This window comes from Sphaeramia orbicularis, chromosome 15 (assembly GCF_902148855.1).
Source record: "Sphaeramia orbicularis chromosome 15, fSphaOr1.1, whole genome shotgun sequence".
Classification (NCBI taxonomy): Eukaryota; Metazoa; Chordata; class Actinopteri; order Kurtiformes; family Apogonidae; genus Sphaeramia; species Sphaeramia orbicularis.
Window position 1 is genome coordinate 52,033,358 of NC_043971.1, and position 21,353 is coordinate 52,054,710.

At 39.1% G+C, this 21,353-nt stretch overlaps 1 protein-coding gene across 3 annotated transcripts in view; it reads left to right on the forward strand.

The window, feature by feature from the left end:
* The window catches only part of heatr5b (HEAT repeat containing 5B), a 64,923-nt gene that overhangs the window by 28,798 nt on the left and 14,772 nt on the right, over window positions 1-21,353 (forward strand). For all 3 annotated transcript variants that reach the window (XM_030155937.1, XM_030155939.1, XM_030155938.1), the window contains exons 18-31: window positions 961-1,151; window positions 1,989-2,148; window positions 2,395-2,584; window positions 4,586-4,755; window positions 5,839-5,986; window positions 6,063-6,242; window positions 7,406-7,660; window positions 9,019-9,200; window positions 9,286-9,354; window positions 12,693-12,872; window positions 12,952-13,192; window positions 14,222-14,431; window positions 16,241-16,368; window positions 18,893-19,037. In XM_030155937.1, coding sequence (XP_030011797.1) covers window positions 961-1,151; window positions 1,989-2,148; window positions 2,395-2,584; window positions 4,586-4,755; window positions 5,839-5,986; window positions 6,063-6,242; window positions 7,406-7,660; window positions 9,019-9,200; window positions 9,286-9,354; window positions 12,693-12,872; window positions 12,952-13,192; window positions 14,222-14,431; window positions 16,241-16,368; window positions 18,893-19,037 — 2,449 coding nt within the window. The remainder of the gene's footprint in view (window positions 1-960; window positions 1,152-1,988; window positions 2,149-2,394; window positions 2,585-4,585; window positions 4,756-5,838; window positions 5,987-6,062; window positions 6,243-7,405; window positions 7,661-9,018; window positions 9,201-9,285; window positions 9,355-12,692; window positions 12,873-12,951; window positions 13,193-14,221; window positions 14,432-16,240; window positions 16,369-18,892; window positions 19,038-21,353) is intronic.

Genomic DNA, 21,353 nt, shown 5'->3' on the forward strand with positions numbered 1-21,353 from the left:
TTTACCTTACCTTACCTTAGTCTTATCTTACCTTATCTTACCTTACTCTTGCATTAGTCTTACCTTACCTCACCTTAGTCCTACCTTACCATACCTTACTCTTACATTAGTCTTACCTTATCTCACCTTAGTCTTGCCTTATCTTAGTCTTACCTTACTCTTACCTTAGTCTTTCCTTAGGTTTACCTTACTTTAGTTTTACCTTAGTCTTACCTTACCTTAGTCTTATCTTAGTCTTACCTTAGGCTTACCTTACTTTAGTCTTACCTTACTCTTACCTTACCTTACTCTTACCTTAGTCTTTCCTTACCTTACTTTAGTCTTGCCTTCAGCTTACATTACCTTAATCTTACCTTAATCTTACATTATTCTCGTAGCCTTAAGGCTGGTTGCCCCCGGTACCTGAGGCAGCCACAGTTCTCTCTGTGTTACCATGGTAACGCTACTCAACACTTGTAGCAATATCCATATTCTATCCATCCATGTGACTAGAAGAATGTCATTTAAAAAGTCAACAAAAGTAACTGTCAGAAAACAGAACACAGTCCAGACAAAAAGCCCTTAAACGGTCAAATGTGTAAACCAAACTAACAGGAATAATTTAATAAAACAGCAGAACAGTGAGACAAACTCTGCAACGCTAAGCTAACAGTCATAAGCTAACAGCGCTAAGCTAACACTAAGCAGATCTAACAGTACAAGGATTATTTTTACTAATAAAACTCACTGAACGAGACAAAGAACAACAAACATAAAGGTCACATTCTGAAGAGATGCTGGTGAATGTTGTTATATCTTTACTTTTTTCTGTTCATAACTGAATGAAGCTGCTGCTGTCGATGCTAATCTGCTGGTTTTCATGTTTCATTGAAATGATTCAGACTGAAACTACCGTCTCAGAGTTGAACGGATTTTAATCCAACATTAACAAACTGCTTCTGTTTTAATGTGTGATGGAAGGGCCTGGCTGAGAATAAGAGTACGCTGGGACCGGAGGAGGTGCGTAAGTCTGCTCTGGCCCTGGTGATGGGGGCGCTGGACAACCCCAACCCCATCCTCCGATGTGCAGCTGGAGAAGCTCTGGGACGGATGGCCCAGGTGGTCGGAGAGGCCACGTTCATTGCCAGGATGGCACAGACCAGCTTCGACAAGTGAGTGTGGGATGGATGGATGGATGGACGGACGGACGGACGGACGGACGGACGGACGGACGATAGATAGATAGATAGATACTCACTTAGGTCCTTCCTTCCTTAGTTACTTAGTTCCTTACTTAGTTACTTACTCACTTAGGTCCTTCCTTCCTTCCTTACTTACTTAGTTATTTACTTAGTTTCTTACTTACTTAGTTACCTACTTACATAGTTCCTTCCTTCCTTACTTAGTTGCCTACTTACATAGTTTCTTTCTTTCTTTCTTTCTTTCTTTCTTTCTTTCTTTCTTTCTTTCTTTCTTTCTTTCTTTCTTTCTTCCTTCCTTCCTTCCTTCCTTCCTTCCTTCCTTCCTTCCTTCCTTCCTTCATCACAGAGGGAAATTTTCCGGTTCCAGCAGTATCCACAAACTTGAACACAAAGCTTAAAACACTTTATATTTCCACAGACTCAGTGCAAAGGAGACTGTTGTGTTCAGAGTCTGTGCAGAGTATATAGTGTAATGTGAACAGTATATGTCGTACAGTTCAGGAACACGAGGAGTGTTTGTATTAACTACTGCTAATGTAACTTTAACGTCTCCCCCGTTGAGTACAGTTAAAGAGCCGATAAACGTAAAGTGAAGTTCCTGTAAACTTTTAAAGTTTTGAAATTCAGTTGTCCTCTTAATCCATAACCCCCTTCCCTTTCTATCAATAGTACTTGAATATTTCCTGGTAATAATTTGTTTTTTTCTTTGAATAATATCAAATAATAATGATAATAATAATAATAGTAAGTCATGAAACCCTATCGAATGTATACACATTTAAAACACATGTCACTGTGTGTTTCCAGACTGAAGTCTGCCCGTGACGTGGTTTCGAGGACGGGTCACTCTCTGGCTCTGGGCTGTTTGCATCGATACGTGGGAGGAATCGGTTCGGGTCAGCATTTGAAGACCAGCGTCAGTATCCTCCTGGCCCTGGCCCAGGACGGATCCTCCCATGAGGTCCAGGTAACACAGGCTCAGCTTTACTGCGTTCTGTCAAATGTGAACTGTCATGTCTGTTTGGATTATATGGACATTATTTATACACGTGTCATCACAGTAATCTGTATATGAGGCATTTTAGGTCGGTGTGCATCATATTTACTGGTCGACATCCACTGGAATGACTTGAATAATTCAAGTCCCAGGTTCTGTTCTAATAAATACATAAATGTGGACGGTTGACTCAGACGTTCTGTGTTGTGTCTCCAGACCTGGGCCCTCCACTCCCTGGCTCTGATCGTGGACTCCAGCGGTCCCATGTACCGTGGCTACGTGGAGCCCACCCTGTCCCTGGTGCTCACCCTGCTCCTCACCGTGCCTCCCTCCCACACCGAGGTCCACCAGTGTCTGGGACGTTGCCTCGGAGCCCTCATCACCACCGTGGGGCCGGAACTACAGGGTAACCACAGCAACGCACTCACAGACATCCCTGCACCAGTGCACAGAAATAATCCACTGATGTGTTCCAGCAGGTGGCAGTATAATCAGTCTAAAACGGACTGAGAGCATGGGGGGGTCCTACATAAAGCACCTTGTAAAAATGACACTGAAGATATTAACAATAAAATATGTTCAAATCAGTTTAGCTCAGGTTCCACATTCAGACCAATAGGATCTAAAGCGGACCAGAACCAGTCAAATAATAACAGAATAACCTGTAAATAATGACAAATACCAATGTTATCTTTGTTTTATTCTAAAAAAGTGAAATTACATGAACATTTTTACATTGACAAACAATTCTTTAACAAAAAATGTGAATAACTTGAACAAATATGAACTGGAAATAAAACACTGAGGCTGAATATTGGTAAAATTACACTTAATTTTCTTAATAAATATAAAGTTGTTAATATTATTGATATTTCTTTAAAGGATATTAGACATTGTAAATTACACTATTAGTAGTTGTTAAATTATTGATGGTGTTTTATATGTATGTTAATAGTTTGGTGTTTTATGTATGGTTTTAGCACTGAGTGTTACGATTTGTTTTATATATGTGTTTTCAAATAATTATCAAAATGGGAAAAAGATTAAAGAAATAATCTCGAAATGAACCAAATTATCATCAACATGCAGAAGATAAACCAAATAGTCATCCAAATAATTATCAAAATGGGGGAAAATTTATGAAATAATTGAAAAATTAACAAAATTATGATTGAAATGATTGATTGATTGATGTATTTATTTCAAATATGAATGTCAAAACAGAAGAAAATAAATAAACAAAACACTTAAACATAAGAAATATAATACGTATTTGAAAGGGAGTGAGAAGAAGCATATCTTATAAACTCCACCCCTTCTCCTTATATATCGTACTTTCCGGACTATAAGGCGCACCTGACTGTGAGCTGCAGGTGTCCACGTTGTGACATGAGATATTTACACAGAAAGATGGTAAACAGAAAGATTATTTAAATATTTATTTTCATACCTTCACTGCTTTTTTCCAGACAGTGCCTGTAACATGGCAGTAAAACAGCAGGAACACAGCTTTTTAAAAAAAACCCAGAACAGTCATTGATCTGTATCTTCATCTTCCTTCTGCTCATTAAACCACTGCAGTCGTCTTCTTCAGCGTTGGAGTTGAACAGCCTCAGCTCCGTCACACTCCTTCTCAGTCTCTCCTCCGTTGTTGCTCAATGGCACTTCCGTGCTGCAGCTCTATTTCCTTCTTAGACAGACACATCGATTGGTTTTAACTTCAAAGCTGCATCATATACATTTCTTCGTGTGTTTTCCATGATGAGGGTTTGCGCATGACACACAAAATGACTGTTAAAAGTTAAGATTAAAACTTCTCCTCTTCATCACCTCTTCCACCTGTCTGTCTCACTTTTGCGCTTCCTGCTAGAGCGCCCCCTGGTGGCCATTAACCCGTATAAATCTATACTCGAGCTGCATCGCTGTGTAAGCCGCGGGGTTCAAAACAAGAAAAAAGTAGCGGTTTATAGTCCGGAAAGTACGGTAATTAACAACAATAATAACCTTCCTAGTCTAAGCATATCCATACTATATACCATAATATGACTGATACTTACTATTAAATAATTTGGTTTCTGGCCTTATATTATTATGAACAAGTATAATATGATTTATATAAACACATAATACATAATGACATAAGTACATAAATGGAACAAAACGAACAAAATTGAACAAAATGATAAATAAAATGCACAAAATTACTATCAAAATGCAAAAAAATGAACAAAATTTGTAACAAAAAATTACCAAATGCACAAAGTTCTTATTAAAATGCAACACATGAATCAAATTACTGTGTTTTATGATGAATGACATTTGTTGGTCTGAATGTGGCCCCTGAGCCTGAATGGTCTGAAACCTCCTTCTTCTGGCCTCCTTCTGTGTTTTCCTTTGGGTTCAACAGGAAACGGCGCCACCATCTCCACCATCCGCTCGTCGTGCCTGGTCGGCTGCGCCATCATGCAGGACCATTCGGACTCACTGGTTCAGGCCGCCGCCATCTCATGTCTGCAGCAGCTGCACATGTTCGCTCCCAGACATGTCAACCTGTCCAGCCTGGTCCCATGTCTCTGCGTAAGACGCCACCAACACTTCTGAAAATACATTTAAATTTAAATAAAAAAAAAAAAAAAAAAAAAAACCATATATATATATATATATATATATATATATATATATATATATATATATATATATATATATATATCTTATTTATTTTATTTCAGTTTATTTCAGTGTAATTTCTTCCTTTTTTTTTCTGCCCAGTTTACTCAGTTCTGGTTCTAGTTTTTACCATTATAATTATCACCATGGTTGTTATTGTTAGTATTGTTGGTATTTTCTTGTGAGGGTCTTTGCCACCTTCTTCTTCCTTTTTCTCCCTCCTTCATGCTCTCCTTCTCTTTTTTTTCTAAATTCTCTTTTTACTGAAAGAATTTAGATTTTTGTCAAACATCGAAAATCAGACAAATACACAAACTATACAAATGTTATTTATTTATTTAGAACATGCAAACAAACAAAATAAAACAAAACGAAGCAAATTAAGACAAAAACAAAATTTTCATTTCAATGTTAATTTGTTTTTGTCTTAATTTGCTTCGTTTTGTTTTATTTTGTTTTTATTTTGCATGTTCAAAATAAATTAAAAAAAAAAAAAAAAAAAAAAAAACACATCCAGAGAGTGGGTGTAAAAAAAACAACAAAAAAAAACATTTACAGCAGCTCATCATTGTTTTAACATACAGGAACTCAAAGTAAAGAATCAATGTATAAATAAAGATAAAACACAAAAACATATTTCCTTCAGAGGATTTTGGGTTCATATTCATGCAGTCATCTCAGCAAAACCAGGCCTCAAAGGCTTCATTCTCTTCTTCTCTTCTCCCTCTTTCTTCTCCTTCCTCCTGTTCCTTCATGTCAAGTCCGGCATCGAAATGTGGTTCAATGAAACTCAAAAGTAAAGACTGTAGAATATGAAGGGGAGCCTCATATACTTTATGAAGTTTCCTTTGGCAAAGTAAATTTGTTCAGCACCAAAAGGAGCCAGACTACCATTCTACTGTTATGATGGTTCATTGAACAGGTGTGTTTTGTAGATGGGGTTGTACTAACACTTCTGAACGTGCGTTTGTTTGTGTTCGTGCGTCGGTGCAGGTTCACCTGTGCAGCTCCCACCTGCTGCTGCGTCGTGCCGCTGTCGCCTGCCTCCGACAACTGGCCCAGAGAGAGGCCGCCGAGGTCTGCGAGTACGCCATGAGTCTGGCCAAGAAGGCCGGAGACAGCAAGGACAGCACCGCCATTAGTGAGTGCCAACACCAGCAGAGGATTATGGGTAATTATGATGTGACTCTGACTGCGGTCTGTGCGTCTGGGTTCAGATCTGAACATCACAGAGACGGGTCTGGAGGGCGTTCTGTTCGGGATGTTGGACAGGGAGACTGATCGGAAGCTGTGCTCGGACATCCACGACACTCTGGGTCACATGCTCTCATCACTCGCCGTGGAAAAGCTCTCCCATTGGCTGAAACTCTGCAAGGACGTTTTAGCAGCGACTACAGGTACATCTACCAAACAACATCAAAATATGTCACGAGGTGGATCAGACTCTCAATCACACACCTGAATGTTGTTACTTATCTGTTTTACAATTTAATTTAATTTAATAAAGGTTGTAAAATTTAGCACAGTTAATCTGAGAAAGTCTATAGAAAACTGTAGAACACTGATATGTAGTTTAATAGTTTTACAGACGTTTTTTGGTAAAGAAGTTACAAAAACCAAACAAAATGAACAAATAATTATGTATAATAGTAACAAAATGAAGAGCGTGATCAAAAAAATGAATAAAACAAAAAAAAATGTGGAAATGAATCATTAAAATGAGCAAAAATGAAGAAAATAAGCAACAAAATGGACAGAATAATGAAAATGAAAAAAAATAAACAATGAGCAAAATAATCGACAAAATAAAAAAGTAAACAACAAAATGAATGCAGTAATGAACAAAATGAGGAAAATAATCAACAAAATGAAGAAATTGAATTAAAAAATGAATACAGTAATGAACAAAATGAAGAGAATAATGAAGAACTTTCATTAAAAAATACAAAATGGGAAAAATAATCATTAAAATGAGCAAAAATGAAGAAAATGACCAAAAAATAATAATGAGCAAAATAATCAACAAAATAAAGAAATTAAACAACAAAAGAAATAAAATAATGAACAAAATAAAGAGAATAATCAAGGAAATTAATAGAATAATAACAAAATGGGGAAAATATTCTGCAAAACTAGCAAAAAAACAATATTTATGTGTAATAATACTTGATCATGTAGATTGAAAACATAAACAGGACTTTGTTCACTTGTTTGACATTCGTTTTGGTAAATTCTGTAAAGTTTATCACCTTTAATCTGAAGATCATTAATAAAAAAACTGTAGATCAGTGGAATTATCGTCACCATGTCTGTGAACAATAGTGTGAATCTGGAGTAGAAGAAAAACCAACATCTAAAAACATCCTTAAAACCTGAACTTTGACGTCTGTGTCATAATTCTGAGACGAAGCATCGACTGCAGGTGAATCTGCCAAACAAACCTCCATCTGTGTCACAGGGTGGGCGGGTTGAACTGTCAATCACCTGAGCTGAAGGCTGTTTCTGTAAAACCTCCTCATTACAATCGTTTTGTCATGAATGTGTCACCGTCCTCTTCCAGACGTCGGAGGAGCCGTCGCCTTCGAGGTGGAAAAGGACGAGGAAGACTCCGAGAAGAAAGACGAGATGGATGATGACACCATGTTCACGGGTCTGGGCGAAGACGACAAGTCCAAGCCGTCGGTGGCGCCGCGATGGGTGACGCGAGTGTTCGCCGCCGACTGCCTGTGTCGCATCATCCTGCTGTGTGAGAACGCAGATAAAGCGCACTTCGACCTGGCCGCTGCTCGATCTGCACAAGCCAAGAACCCCAAAGGTAAGAACCTCAAAACCAAGAACCCAAAGATAAGAACCCCAAAGGTAAGAACCCCCCTGAGGGAAGAACCCCAAAGATAAGAACCCCAAAGTTAAGAACCTCAAAACCAAGAACCCAAAGATAAGAACCCCAAAACTAAGAACCCAAAGGTAAGAACCCCAAAAATAAGAACCCCCACGAGGGAAGAACCCCAAATATAAGAACCCCAAAGGTTTGAACCCCCCCCCCCCAGGAAAGAACCCCAAAGGTAAGAACCTCAAAGGTTAGAATCCCCCCCCCCCCCCCAAGGAATGAACCCCAAAGGTAGAAACCCTGGAGGGAAGAACCCCAAAGATAAGAACCCAAAGATGGAAACCCAAAAAAAGGTAAGAACCCTAAAGGTAAAAAACCCCAAAGAACCCAAAGGTAGAAACCCCAAAGGTAAAACCCTAAAACTAAGAACCCTGAAGGCAAGAAACCCTGGAGGGAAGAACCCCAAAGATAAGAACCCAAAGATAGAAACCCCAAAGGTAAGAACCCCAAAGGCAAGAAACCCAAAGATAAGAACCCCAAAGGTAAGAAAACGTGGAGGGAAGAACCCCAAAGCTAAGAACCCAAAGGTAAAACCCCCCAAAAAGGTAAGAACCCTAAAGGTAAAAAAACCCCAAAGATAAGAACCCCACAGATAAGAAACACCAGAGGAAAGAACCCCAAAGATAGGAACCCCAAAGGTAAAAAACACCGCAATGAAGCATCCGAAAGATAAGAACCCCAAACGGAGGAAAACCCGGAGGGAAGAACCCCAAAGATAAAAAAAAAAAAACCCAAAGGGAAGAACCCCATAGATAAGAACCTTAAACCTAAAACCCCCAAAGATAAGAACCCCCAAAAAAGTTAGAACCCCAGAGGTAAAAACCCCCAAAATGGTAAGAACCTTACAATTAACAACCCCAGAGGTAAAAAAAACCCCAAAAACAACCAAACAAAACCAAACAAAGGCAAAACCCCCAAAAATGGTTAAAAAAAATCCCCAAAGTTAAGAACCCCAAAGTGAAGAACCCCAAAAGTACTGGTGACGACGTTAAGGGTTCACGTAGAGATGTGGAGCTGTCAGTCAAACCTGACGTTCTGCTAAAAATGGAGTTGTTTAGTCGAGCATCAACATTAAAACTGTCACAGAAGGAGACAGTTTTTCAAAGATTCAAGATTCAAAGGTTTTTTATTGTCATTTCACTGGATGCACAGGAGAACAGAGAACCCAGGTAACATTGTTCTGTCACCTTTGCTGATGGATTTGCACCCGTCTGTAAAACACCATCTCAGACTGTGTGTTTCTTTTAAATGTTCCCTGGTCGTTGACCCGTTCCCTCCCCGTCCAGGTGATCTGCTGGTTCTGCACCTGTCCGACCTGATCCGCATGGCCTTCATGGCGGCCACTGACCACAGTAACCAGCTGAGGATGGCCGGGCTGCAGGCGCTGGAGGACATCATTAAAAAGTTTGCCTCGGTACCAGAACCCGAGTTCCCGGGTCACGTCATCCTGGAACAGTACCAGGCCAACGTGAGTAAAAATAGAACACCGCTGATGCCCAATATCCACTCTTACGCTAAATGACGAAGCCTGACCTTGAATGTCATGTTTCCAGGTGGGAGCCGCCCTCAGACCGGCCTTTTCACCCGATACTCCGTCTGACATAACGGCTAAAGCCTGTCAGGTAAGACCCAGTGGATGAATATTTAACTATGGCATGGTTAGACTCCGCTCAGCGATGTTCGCCCTCCCATTATTCTGTTTGATGATGTCGGAGCGGTTAATTACCGCCGCAGTGACTCATCGTCCTCCCAAACCCGGCAGCCTCTGACTTTCCAGTTTAATGTTCTTTGACTTTTGTGACGAATGTGAAAAATGAGTGACAGTGGAAAATAACAAGTCTGCACATGTCCCTGTTTGACATCATGCCCCTCTGCATCAGCTTCGGCTGCACTTTCACCGCTTTTAAAAGTCCTCAACTCAGGAATTCTGGTTCGAAACAGAAAAAAAACATGATTGGTTGGAGTAAAAAGCTGATCAAATCAAACATACAGAGTTAAAAATAGCTTAAATACATAAAATACTGTCCAAAAGTCCACCATTAGGTCTGAAGTTGCTGAAAAGTTGTGATTTCCACAGGGCTCAAAATTAACTTTTTGACCTAGGAGCACTGTGCTCCTAACCCTAAAAAGTTAGGAGCACAGGCTAAAATCTAGGCGCACCACTATTATATAAAAAATTTGGAGAACAAGCAAAACTCTTGGCCATACCAAGTAATATTCCTGTATGTATTTAAGCAATGTTAACAACCTAGAATAAAGTATTTGAATAGAGTATGAAAGAAAAAGCTTACATTGACACAGGTGCAAAACAATTGTCAATGTGTGGTATATACTTTAGTTGGTTCTTGGAGAAGAAGACGAATCACACCATTATTTGCAACAACCAACTTTTTTATTTCATGGCCTAAAGGCCCTTAGTCACTGTGGTCTACACCACGCCTGAAGTCAAGTCTCCTTGACCTGGTGCCCCTTAGTCACTGTGGTCTACACCACGCCTGAAGTCAGGCCTCCTTGACCTGGTGCCAGAGTGTAGGTACTTCCTGACCGCTGGCAGTGCATTGAAGTCATGCAGTGTTGGACCATCCGCAGAGATGCGCACGCGAGGGGGCAGGGACTAGATTTTGCGCTTCAGTCAGCGGGGCGTGGAGCTTGTTTATTTTCAGCTGACGAGTTACTTCTGCAGCCATTATTCTAGGCGCACGTATTAATTTTCGCTCATTTTTTTATTGGCGCACCGTGCGATCGTAATCTCAAAAACAGTCGCACTACCGAAATTCTCAGGCGCATACGACCGTAATTCAGTCGCAGTCACGAGCCCTGTTTTCATGTTTTTGGATCAGTATACAGTATCCACAAACAGAATATACAGGAAATATATCAACAGTATTAAAATGAAGAATATTATAGGATCTGTAATGGATCAGATAACAGCAAAAACCAGAACAGTCGACCCAAGACACTTCAAAATGCACTGAATCAGATCAGATAAGAAAAGTCCCTATACAGGTAACACTAACATGTTACTCTCTAGGGTTTGATTGTTTGTTTTTTGCACTTAACCCTTTTTAACCTCCTAAGACCCAGGAAATGTCTGCAAAGTACAAGCTTTTTTTGTTTTTATTAAATAAATGCCTATATTTGAAACATCATGATGCAACAGTTTTTTCAGATGCAGTTTTTAAAATTTTTATGGAATGTTACCATTGTAACAGGCCTAGGTGTTTTCATGTTTTCTTTGAAATAAAAGTGGCAGAAATTAATTTTCTTTTTTTTTTTTTACCAATTCTTTTGCACCTTTTTTTGAGGAAGAATTTAACTTTCAATATCTGGTCATTAATTATCATTATTATGACTAATAATAATAATAATAATAATAATTTTTTATATATATATATATATATATATATATATGTATATATATATATATATATATATATATATATATATATATATATATATATATACAGGGTGACACAAAAAATGGGAACTTTTTAACAATCCAATAAAACCAAGAGTGATGGAAGAAAAATATTTTATTCATAGTAATTGAAACCTTAAACCACGCCATTTAAGAAACAATGATGGAATTTTCATTTTTTGAAAATTACTTTCTGTAGATGGTGTCCTCCTGTATGAATGCATTCTAGAAATCTGCTGTTGAGATTCCTCATTGATCGCTGCAACATCTCAGCTGGGATACTGTGAATTTCATCCTGAATTCTCTGTTTTAACTCATCCAGAGTTCTTGGTCGAGTCGTGTACACTTTACTCTTGAGATAGCCCCACAAGAAAAAATCACAAACGGACAAATCTGGCGATCTTTTTTAAAACATTTTTATGGCTAACGCACGCTGTTGCCCATTCCACTGATCCATGGTTACTAAAATGGGGGTGTGTTTACTTGCTCAAGGTCACTGTCTCGCAGTGCTGCCACTTGCTCATGTCTGCCAATACGCACTTCAAAAATTCCCGTTTTTTTGGGTCACCCTGTGTATATATATATATATATATATATATATATATATATATATATATATATATATATGTGTGTGTGTACACACACACACACACACAAAAACAACTATCATTTAACTATACAAACTGGAAAAATATATGTAAAACATTGAGAAAAAAGGCGAAGAACAAAAAAAGTGAAACACATGAGTAGAACACTCCAAAACAGCACTATCACTATTATATACAATTATTTACAAGAATTCACTGCTAAAACACCGCTAGAATCACTGAATCAATTCTAAAAGTAATAAAAATCTTCCATCTCTCTCTCTCACCAACTGCACTCTGCTGCTCTCTTCTCCGCCCAATTCCACCCCTCCCTCTCAGCCAATGCAGACCTCTACTTTAATGTGTCATAGACCAATAGAAAGAACCCAACCTCAGATAACAGATGATGTTTGAATGTTGTCAACTTTGTAAATGGTTCAGGACTTCTGGTTCATTTGAATGTCAGTGGATGTTAGAACGTGGCACAGGAGACACAGTCGTCTTAAAAGGGTGAATCTACGCCTGTTTTTTTATTAATATTCTTATAACCTTTATTTAACCAGGAAAAAAAAAGCTCATTGAGATTAAAAATCTCTTTTTCAAGCGTGTCCTGGCCCAGACAGCAGCAGCAGAACTTACACAAAATGGAAATCACATCCATTCATCCACACAAATATACAGAAACACAATGAAAGTCAGTACTAAAAACAAACTAAAAACTGATAAGAACACACATATGAAACATCACCATTATTTTAAAAGGTACTAAAAGTATAACAACAATGTTCCTTAAAAGCATCTCAAAGCCAAACCCAATTCAATCAATTGGAAAAACATCTACACCCATATTTGTCCTTTTCCCATTGATTTAATGTTTTATGGTGTTTTAACGTCCCCCTCCAGACTAACCATCCTCTCTCATACCTGCTGTGATGTCATCGTTTTGTGGTTGCAGGTGTGCAGTACGTGGATCGGTAGCGGCGTTGTCAGCGACCTCAACGACCTCCGGCGTGTCCACAACCTGCTGGTGTCGTCGCTGGACAAGGTTCAGGCGGGAAAAGGCTCATCCAGTCAGCTGTACAGCGAGAGCGCCACCACCATGGAGAAGCTGGCTGTGTTGAAGGCCTGGGCCGAGGTGAGCTCCGCCCAACGCCCCCAAACGCCGCCAACGCCGCTGAGCAATCCAGTCTGACTTTCCGTTCTATCTCCTGCAGGTCTACGTGGTGGCGATGAAGATCAAAAAGGAGGCGGAGTCAAAGCCCGTGAAGCTGGCGAGGAGTGGAGACGAGGACGAGGATGACGAGGACCTCGGCGCTGACGTCCTTCCTCCCGACAGCCTCATTTCATTGGTCCAACCGGAGCTGCCGTCACTGAGCCGCCTGTGGTTGGCCGTACTCCGAGACTACGCCCTGCTCACGCTGCCCGCCGAGTTCTCCAGCCAACTTCCTCCAGACGGTGAGCGACAAAGGCCCGCCTCCAAAACACACCGGTACAGTCCGTTAAAGGCCTCCAAAACACGCCGGTACAGTCTGTTAAAGGCCTCCAAAACACGCCGGTACAGTCCGTTAAAGGCCTCCAAAACACACCGGTACAGTCCGTTAAAGGCCTCCAAAACACACCGGTACAGTCCGTTAAAGGCCTCCAAAACACACCGGTACAGTCCGTTAAAGGCCTCCAAAACACACCGGTACAGTCCGTTAAAGGCCTCCAAAACACACCGGTACAGTCCGTTAAAGGCCTCCAAAACACACCGGTACAGTCCGTTAAAGGCCTCCAAAACACACCGGTACAGTCCGTTAAAGGCCTCCAAAACACACCGGTACAGTCTGTTAAAGGCCTCCAAAACACACCGGTACAGTCTGTTAAAGGCCTCCAAAACACACCGGTACAGTCTGTTAAAGGCCTCCAAAACACACCGGTACAGTCCGTTAAAGGCCTCCAAAACACGCTGGTACAGTCCATTAATTTCATTAGTTTTTTTTGCTTTTTAAACAACTGACCAAACCTTTGAAATTTTCTGAAGTGTTTGTCATGTTTTCACCATAAAGAGGAGTTTATTTCCTAATGTTTCCCCTAAAATTTATCTCATGAAGTCATCTTATCTTATCTTATCTTATCTTATTGACTCATAACTCAGATTACCCTCATTTTATTTATTATGCTATAATATGACAATTTTTCAATAAACAACATAAGTCACAGCTGTAGTGATTCATCTTGTTGCATCTTTTACATCATTTTCATCTTGTGTCGTTTTCATCCTTTTTTTTTATCTTGATGTGTTTTTCATTTTCAACCAAAAATAACCCTTTGGCTTCTTCATCTTTTACTCTTGACCAAAAATCTGCCTTAAACTGTAAACATTTGACGTTTATTAGTGTTGATCTGAGCCGACTTCATCATGTGAACATGTCAGCTGATCCGACTCCGACCGGAGTGCCTCATTGGTTGGATTTAAGCCGTGGTATTTTCGTCTGTTTTCAGGTGGAGCCTTTTACACCCCAGAGACCATCGACACCGCCAGGCTCCACTACCGCAGCTCGTGGGCGCCGGTCCTCCATGCCGTCGCCCTGTGGCTGAGCAGCACCGGGTTTGGAGCCGGCGAGGACAAAGACGACGCCCCCTCCAAGGTTGCCGCCGCCAACACGAAGACCGGCGAGGAATCGATCAAAGACAGGATGCATCTGATACTGGGTAAAGACGGGTTTCAGCCCTTGGGAGTCCCTGAACGCACCATCACATCCAAAGAACGGAACAGAATAGATTTAAATTTACATATAAGCAGACAGGGACGCACAGAGTTGAAGTCAAACTGTGAAGTCAGAGGTGTTGAAAGAGTAAAAGCAGACTCATGATACACAATCAAACAGACTTTTCACCAGTGTCGTCATCATGTTTGGTTCAAAAAGAGACGGAAAAAACAGGATTATAAGGGAAAAAAGTGAAACTACATCAACCAGTCAGATGGGTGTCATCTGGTGACACCTGAATGTTGATCTAAATAATTGTATATACCATACCATACCATACCATACCATACCAAACCATACCAACTTTATTTATAATGCACTTTAAGAACTTTACAGCTGGCCAAAGTGCCATACACAAAACATAAAACAAGGGATTAAATAAGTAAATAAGTAAAAACAGTGATAACACTGGGTGCAAAGCAGGCTAAGAACAAATGGGCGGCCATGGCTCAGGTGGTAGAGTGGGTCGTCCAATAACCGAAGGGTTGGCGGTTCGAATCCCACTCTGTCCTAGTCAGTCCATTGTGTCCTTGGGTAAGACACTTCACCCTCCTTACCTCCAGTGCCACCCACACTGGTGTATGAATGTTTGGTGGTGGTCGGTGGGGCCGTAGGCGCAAAATGGCAGCCACGCTTCTGTCAGTCTGTCCCAGGACAGCTGTGGATACAGATGTAGTTTACCACCACCAGAGGGAGAATGTGAGAGCGAATGAAGAATGGGTCAATAATGTAAAGCACTTTGGGTGTCTAGAAAAGCGCTAGAGAAATCCAAATCCAATCCATTAAGAACAACAAAATACAACCATCATAAAAACAAAGAGAAATTAAAATCTGATAAAAACAGAATAAAAAAATATACAGTGTGTATATATATATATATATATATATATATATATATATATATATATATATATATGTATTTATGAGAAATAGTGCATATATTGTTGTATATAATAGTAATAGTTGTATATAGTTTTATATAGTTGTAATAGTTGTATATAGTTATATGTTGTGTTATATAGTTGTATGTAGTAGTGATAGTTCTATATAACTTTATATAGTTTTGTAAGTTGTATAAATGCTTCATTGAATATGTTTCATCATATTGTGACACCAGATTGTTTGGTAAATATATGTATCTAGATTTATATATTTGTAATAGTTGTATATAATTATATATAGTTGTAATAACTGCATAGTTTTATGTAGTTATAATTGTATGTAGTTTTTCTAAAAAAGCCTGAGGTATTGCCTGCATTTTCATATAAACAGTTGTATATAACTTTAATAATTGCTAAATTTGTAATTATTTCTCTTTACATTTTCAATTCATATGTTCATTCTAAGTTATAAAAATGGTTCGTTCAACATGTTTTTGGTGAAAAGCAGAAAAGAATCAAACATTTTCCTACTGGGATTTCATGTTTTTGTGTGATTTTGGGTTCAGTGTGTTAAAACAACATGTCAAATAAAAAAAACAAACAAACCTGTGCAGTCACACAGGGGAGGTTTAGCTGAAAAAACATGACGCCCAACGAAAAAACATGACGCCCAACAAAAAAACATGAAACCAAACAAAAAAACATGAAATCAAACAAAGCAAAGGAAACCGTTTTTAATGAGAAATATGAAGGTAAAATCAAAAGTGTCTTCTTACCACCTGGAAAAGCATGAGGAGGATCTGCAGCAGAGTGTGGATGTGGTTGGAGGTGTGGCCACGCCCCCTCATGTGTTTCCTGTCTCTCTTTCTCAGGTGTCAGCATCGAGTTTCTCTGCTTCCCCCGACCTGAGGAACCCATCGAACATGTGATGTCATGTCTGCAGGCTTTGTGTACGCTGTTGGAGGCTCCCAGCGCCAAGACCCACATCGCAGAAGACCAGGTCCACACACACCCACACCTCAGCATTTTATTGACTGATTCGTGTATTTGTTTATTTATTTATTTATGAGTTTATTTATCAGGGATGGCACCCATTAATGAACATCTGTATTGAACTACATCAGATGTAAATATGATGGATTACAGTGAAAATGTTCATTTACCTCCATTATCCGTAGGCAGATAACCCTCTTATATCCATAAACCCTCTTGTATCATGTTATTAAAGGTCAGATTATTATTATTTTTTATTTGTTTTAGGCCAGAATTCAAAAGTTATTCATTTTTGCAGGATTTTTAAAATTCTGATCCTTCCACTAAAACCATCCCATATTAAGATAAGATAAAATAAGACTTTACTGGTCCCACCATGGGGAAATGTAACCGTTTACAGCAGCAACATGCAACACACCAGTGCAAAAGAAAAGCAGGTAGAAATAAACATCCTTAAAGTGTAAAAATTTATGGATAAAATTTAAATATATTTACTTATTTACATAGTGATTGCACACATACACGATGTGAAAATAAACTGTTAAATTCCTACACTAACACCCTTCTACCAAGTGAGTACAAAATACACACACATTTACCATTTAACATTTGACCTAGAACCAAAAATAATAATAATATGAACCAATGTTGGTGTTAATCACTGACAGATGACAAGATGAAAAAATAACTAATAAATTTTTTATGTAGAATATTGGAAGAAAAAAATGTAAAAATTGAGTTTTTGCCTCAAAAAATCTGATTCATTTCCATTATAAACATGTCATTTAAAGGGTTAAAAATATGACCGTTATTGAGTGTTTGGCATTTTTATTTATGGCTCAAGTTGATGAAATATATATATATATATATATATATATATATATATATATATAAATTCAAGTTAAAAACAAACTGTATGAAAGTCCTTTGTCGTCACTGTAATGAGTAACCACATCCACTTTGATTTATCGCACTTTTATTGTTACGTATCTAAGGACTAGGGATGTAAATTAGCATTTTTGTTTAATACAGATATTCATTAATGCAAATAATGTAATAAATAAATAAAAACCGTGGAAGGCAAAGTAGTAAGACAGAAAAACGTATCAAATAAAAGCAGCACAATATGATAAAGTAAACTAAAACTGAAACTAAAAAACAAAATAAATGTTAAAATTACAGGAAGCAGAAATAAATCAGATTTAGAATCAGATTCTGTGTCTAATGTCTTCAACATAATCCATGTGACCCTGTTGGAATCAGATCAGATCATAGCAGACACCGACACCTCAGCTCACAGATCGACATATTCTCAGCCCCGCCCACTCACATTCTGACCCCGCCCCCTGGTGTCAGGTTTCACCGTGCAGGGTGGGTGGTCCGACCTGCAGCTGCTGTCGGAGAAAACGTAGAAGAGACGTGGACTCATGGTTTAAAAGTGTTCAGTGTCTGTTCTGTTGTATTCTGCACCGTCACCGTTAATAATCTATAATATTATTTAATCTAATATCTACTGTTTTATTATGTTTTTATTTAGTGTGTTTCATTCATAAGATAAAAGACAGACCCACAAATAGCAGATGTGTTTTTACAGGTTGGTAAACTGACCCCATTATGAATGAAAAGAACAGTCTGAGAAGTTCTGCTTCTGGAACTAAATATTTACATCTATAATAATCATTTCAAACACAACTGGGAAATCAGCACCACTTACTGCTGCAATTCAACATTTGTACTAAAAAAAAAAAAAATAATAATAATAATAACCTAAGGATTTACAGGGTGGGGAAGCAAAATGTACAATATTTTGAGGCAGGGATTGAAAGACAGTGTATGACCAATTAGTTTATTGAAAGTCATGAGAATTTATTTGCCACAAGAAAATGTCCATAATAGAAAATGTTTTTATTCTGTGTCCTCCTTCTTTCTCAATAACTGCCTTCACACGCTTCCTGAAACTTGCGCAAGTGTTCCTCAAATATTGGGGTGACAACTTCTCCCATTCTTCTTTAATCGTATCTTCCAGACTTTCTGGTAATAGTTTTGCTCATAGTCATTCTCTTCTTTCCATTATAAACAGTCTTTATGGACACTCCAGCTATTTTTGAAATCTCCTTTGGTGTGACGAGTGCATTCAGCAAATCACACACTCTTTGACGTTTGCTTTCCTGATTACTCATATGGGCAAAAGTTTCTGAAAAGGTATGGATAATAGTGTTAGGTATGATTATGACATCAGTATATGTTTGGGTTCAAAACAATTGATGTAGTGCCTGCTGAGAAAAAACAACTAAATGTTCATTGTACATTTTGCTTCCCCACCCTGAATATATTGTTTAATTTCTGATTTTCAGCCAAAAGCCAAACACTTTAAAGAGAAAAAAATGAACAAAAAGATTAAAACATGCAAATAATAATAATAATAATAATAATAATAATAATAATAATAATAATAATAATAATAATAATAATAATAATAATAACAACAACAATAATAATAATAATCTTCCTCCTCCTCCTCCTCCTCATAGCTCCTGGCCGTGGAGCTCCTGAACGTCCTCCACCGTCTCCTCCTGACCCGTGATCCTCCTGCCGTCCAACTCCAGGTCACCGCCGTCGTCCAGGAAACCATCAGAGCAGCACAGGACCATCTACAACGGCTGAGGAGCAGCAGAGGTCAGGAGACCACGCCCCCTCCTGCTTCTGCTCTGCCTACTTTTACTCCACCACCACCATCTCCCTCTTGTTAGGGGCTCGGGCATCGACACGAGCACCTCTCCCCCATTGCAAAGCAATGGGAGAGAGGTGCTCGTGGCGAAGCCACGAGCACCTATTGTTCTTCCGCTCGTTTATTATTTTTATATATTATTCATCTTCCGGACAAAATTTCGTCCGTTAATGCGGCCCGAACCGCTGGAAATAGACCAACACATGTTATTACAAAAATGTGCGTCCTGCTCGGGAATCGTGTGCTATGTTATAGGCGTTCCATTCCGATGCACGGATTTCGTTAAAATTGCGAAAAACCAGTCAAATTTCTCCATCCGAAATGAATGGGGCCATTTTCAAGTGGCTACCATTCCCAAACGATTTGTCCTAAAAATATTCTGTCAACGCAGAAATGTTCAGCTTGGCCCAAAGATTATCTGTGTCATCACGTGGTAACGATATCACTTACGGTTTTCGCACAAATATGCGAAGAAAAACCCCATTCATTTTTAATGGGAGTGACAAAAAACTTGCCTTTTTTCCAACCACTACTACTTCGCCATACTTTCACCTAGAGACTTCATTTAAACTTTAAAACGCAGGCATTTTTGTCCTCTCCGCACGAATGTACTTGCTATGAGGATGAGGTTTACGGTTTTCAATAGGTGAGTCTTCAAAAACCCCCAGGTTGACTCAAAATCCTCATTTCTAGAGTGTGTGGTCCCCATGGTAACGGCAGCTAGAGTGAGAAAGGAGTGAAAAATTCACCTGAAAATTCTCTGAATAAATCGCCCTCCCGGCCAAACGATACATCGCAGGCGAATGATATTTTCCAAAAACGTAGCCATGGTTCCTGGGCTTCATATGAACCCATGTTTGAAGACCTAGCTCTTTTTAAAGTGAAATGACAGGCACTAGTTTGGAGGCAAGTCCCTTCTTTCCCCCATTAACTCTCCATTATAGCAGATTCCTTCTTGTCTTGCTCGGTTGACTGTTTTTAAACTGCCCTAACTCAGTCATTTTTCACAGTACGGAAAAAAAATCTACATCTGTGCATTCCCCAGGGCCTTCTGATGCCCACGGTCATTTCGGTTTTCACCTATATTTTACGGTTTTCCCATAATTAGCAATTTTCCGGGACCTGTTCTGAGTGAGTCACTCAGTCTATTCCTGCTGCTCTGTGTGTCTCTCTCTCTCTGTGTGTGTCAGTGCAGCGCCGTTGCTGCGGCAACAGCCCCACTGCTCTGTGTGTGTCCCAGGTGTGTCCAATAAACCCAATCAGTCTGACATGTTTCTCCTCCCATAGCAACCCTGGAGAGTCCATAGCAACGCTGTGTGTCTGTTAAAGTACAGATACTACTACTAATACTACTACTGCTGTTAATACTATGATTACTACTACTATTAAAAATGCTACTACTGCTACTACTACTACTACTAAAAAATATTACTACTACTACTACAATTGCTACTACTACTAATACTACTACTACAACTAAAAATACTACTAATGTTACTACTACTACTACTACTAGAAATTCTACTACTACTACTACTGCTGCTACTACAACTACTACAAAAAATACTACTACTACTACTACTACTACTAAAAAATACTATTACTACTATTACAGGTGCTACTACTAAAAATACTACTACTACAAAAAATACTACTACTATTACTACTACAACTAAAAATACTACTACTACTACTACTGAAAATACTACTACTACTACCACTACTGCTACTAAAAATACTACTATTACTGTTACTTGTACTCCTTCTCCTCCTATTACTGTTAAACTGATTCAAACTGATTCTCTCTCATGCACAAACACACTCACACACTGACACACACACACACACACAAACACACACTCCAAAACTAACACACACTCACACACACACACACACACACACACACACACACACACACACACACACACACACACACACACAGAGTATAGAACACAGACAGTTGAAGCTCAGGTGTCAGGTGATCAGCATCAGCCAATCAGGTCACACATGATTACAACTAATGGGGAGAGGAAAAAATCAGCCAGAAAAGTCCACTTTTTTCCAGACACTACTACTTCACCATACTTTGACCTACAGACTTCATTTAAACTTTAAAACGCAGACATTTTTGTCCTCTCCGCACAAATGTACTTGGTATGAGGATGAGGTTTACGGTTTTCAATAGGTGAGTCTTCAAAAACCCCTGGGTTGAGTGAAAATTCTCAAAATTTCCTGAGTTAGAGTGTGTGATGACATCACACTAG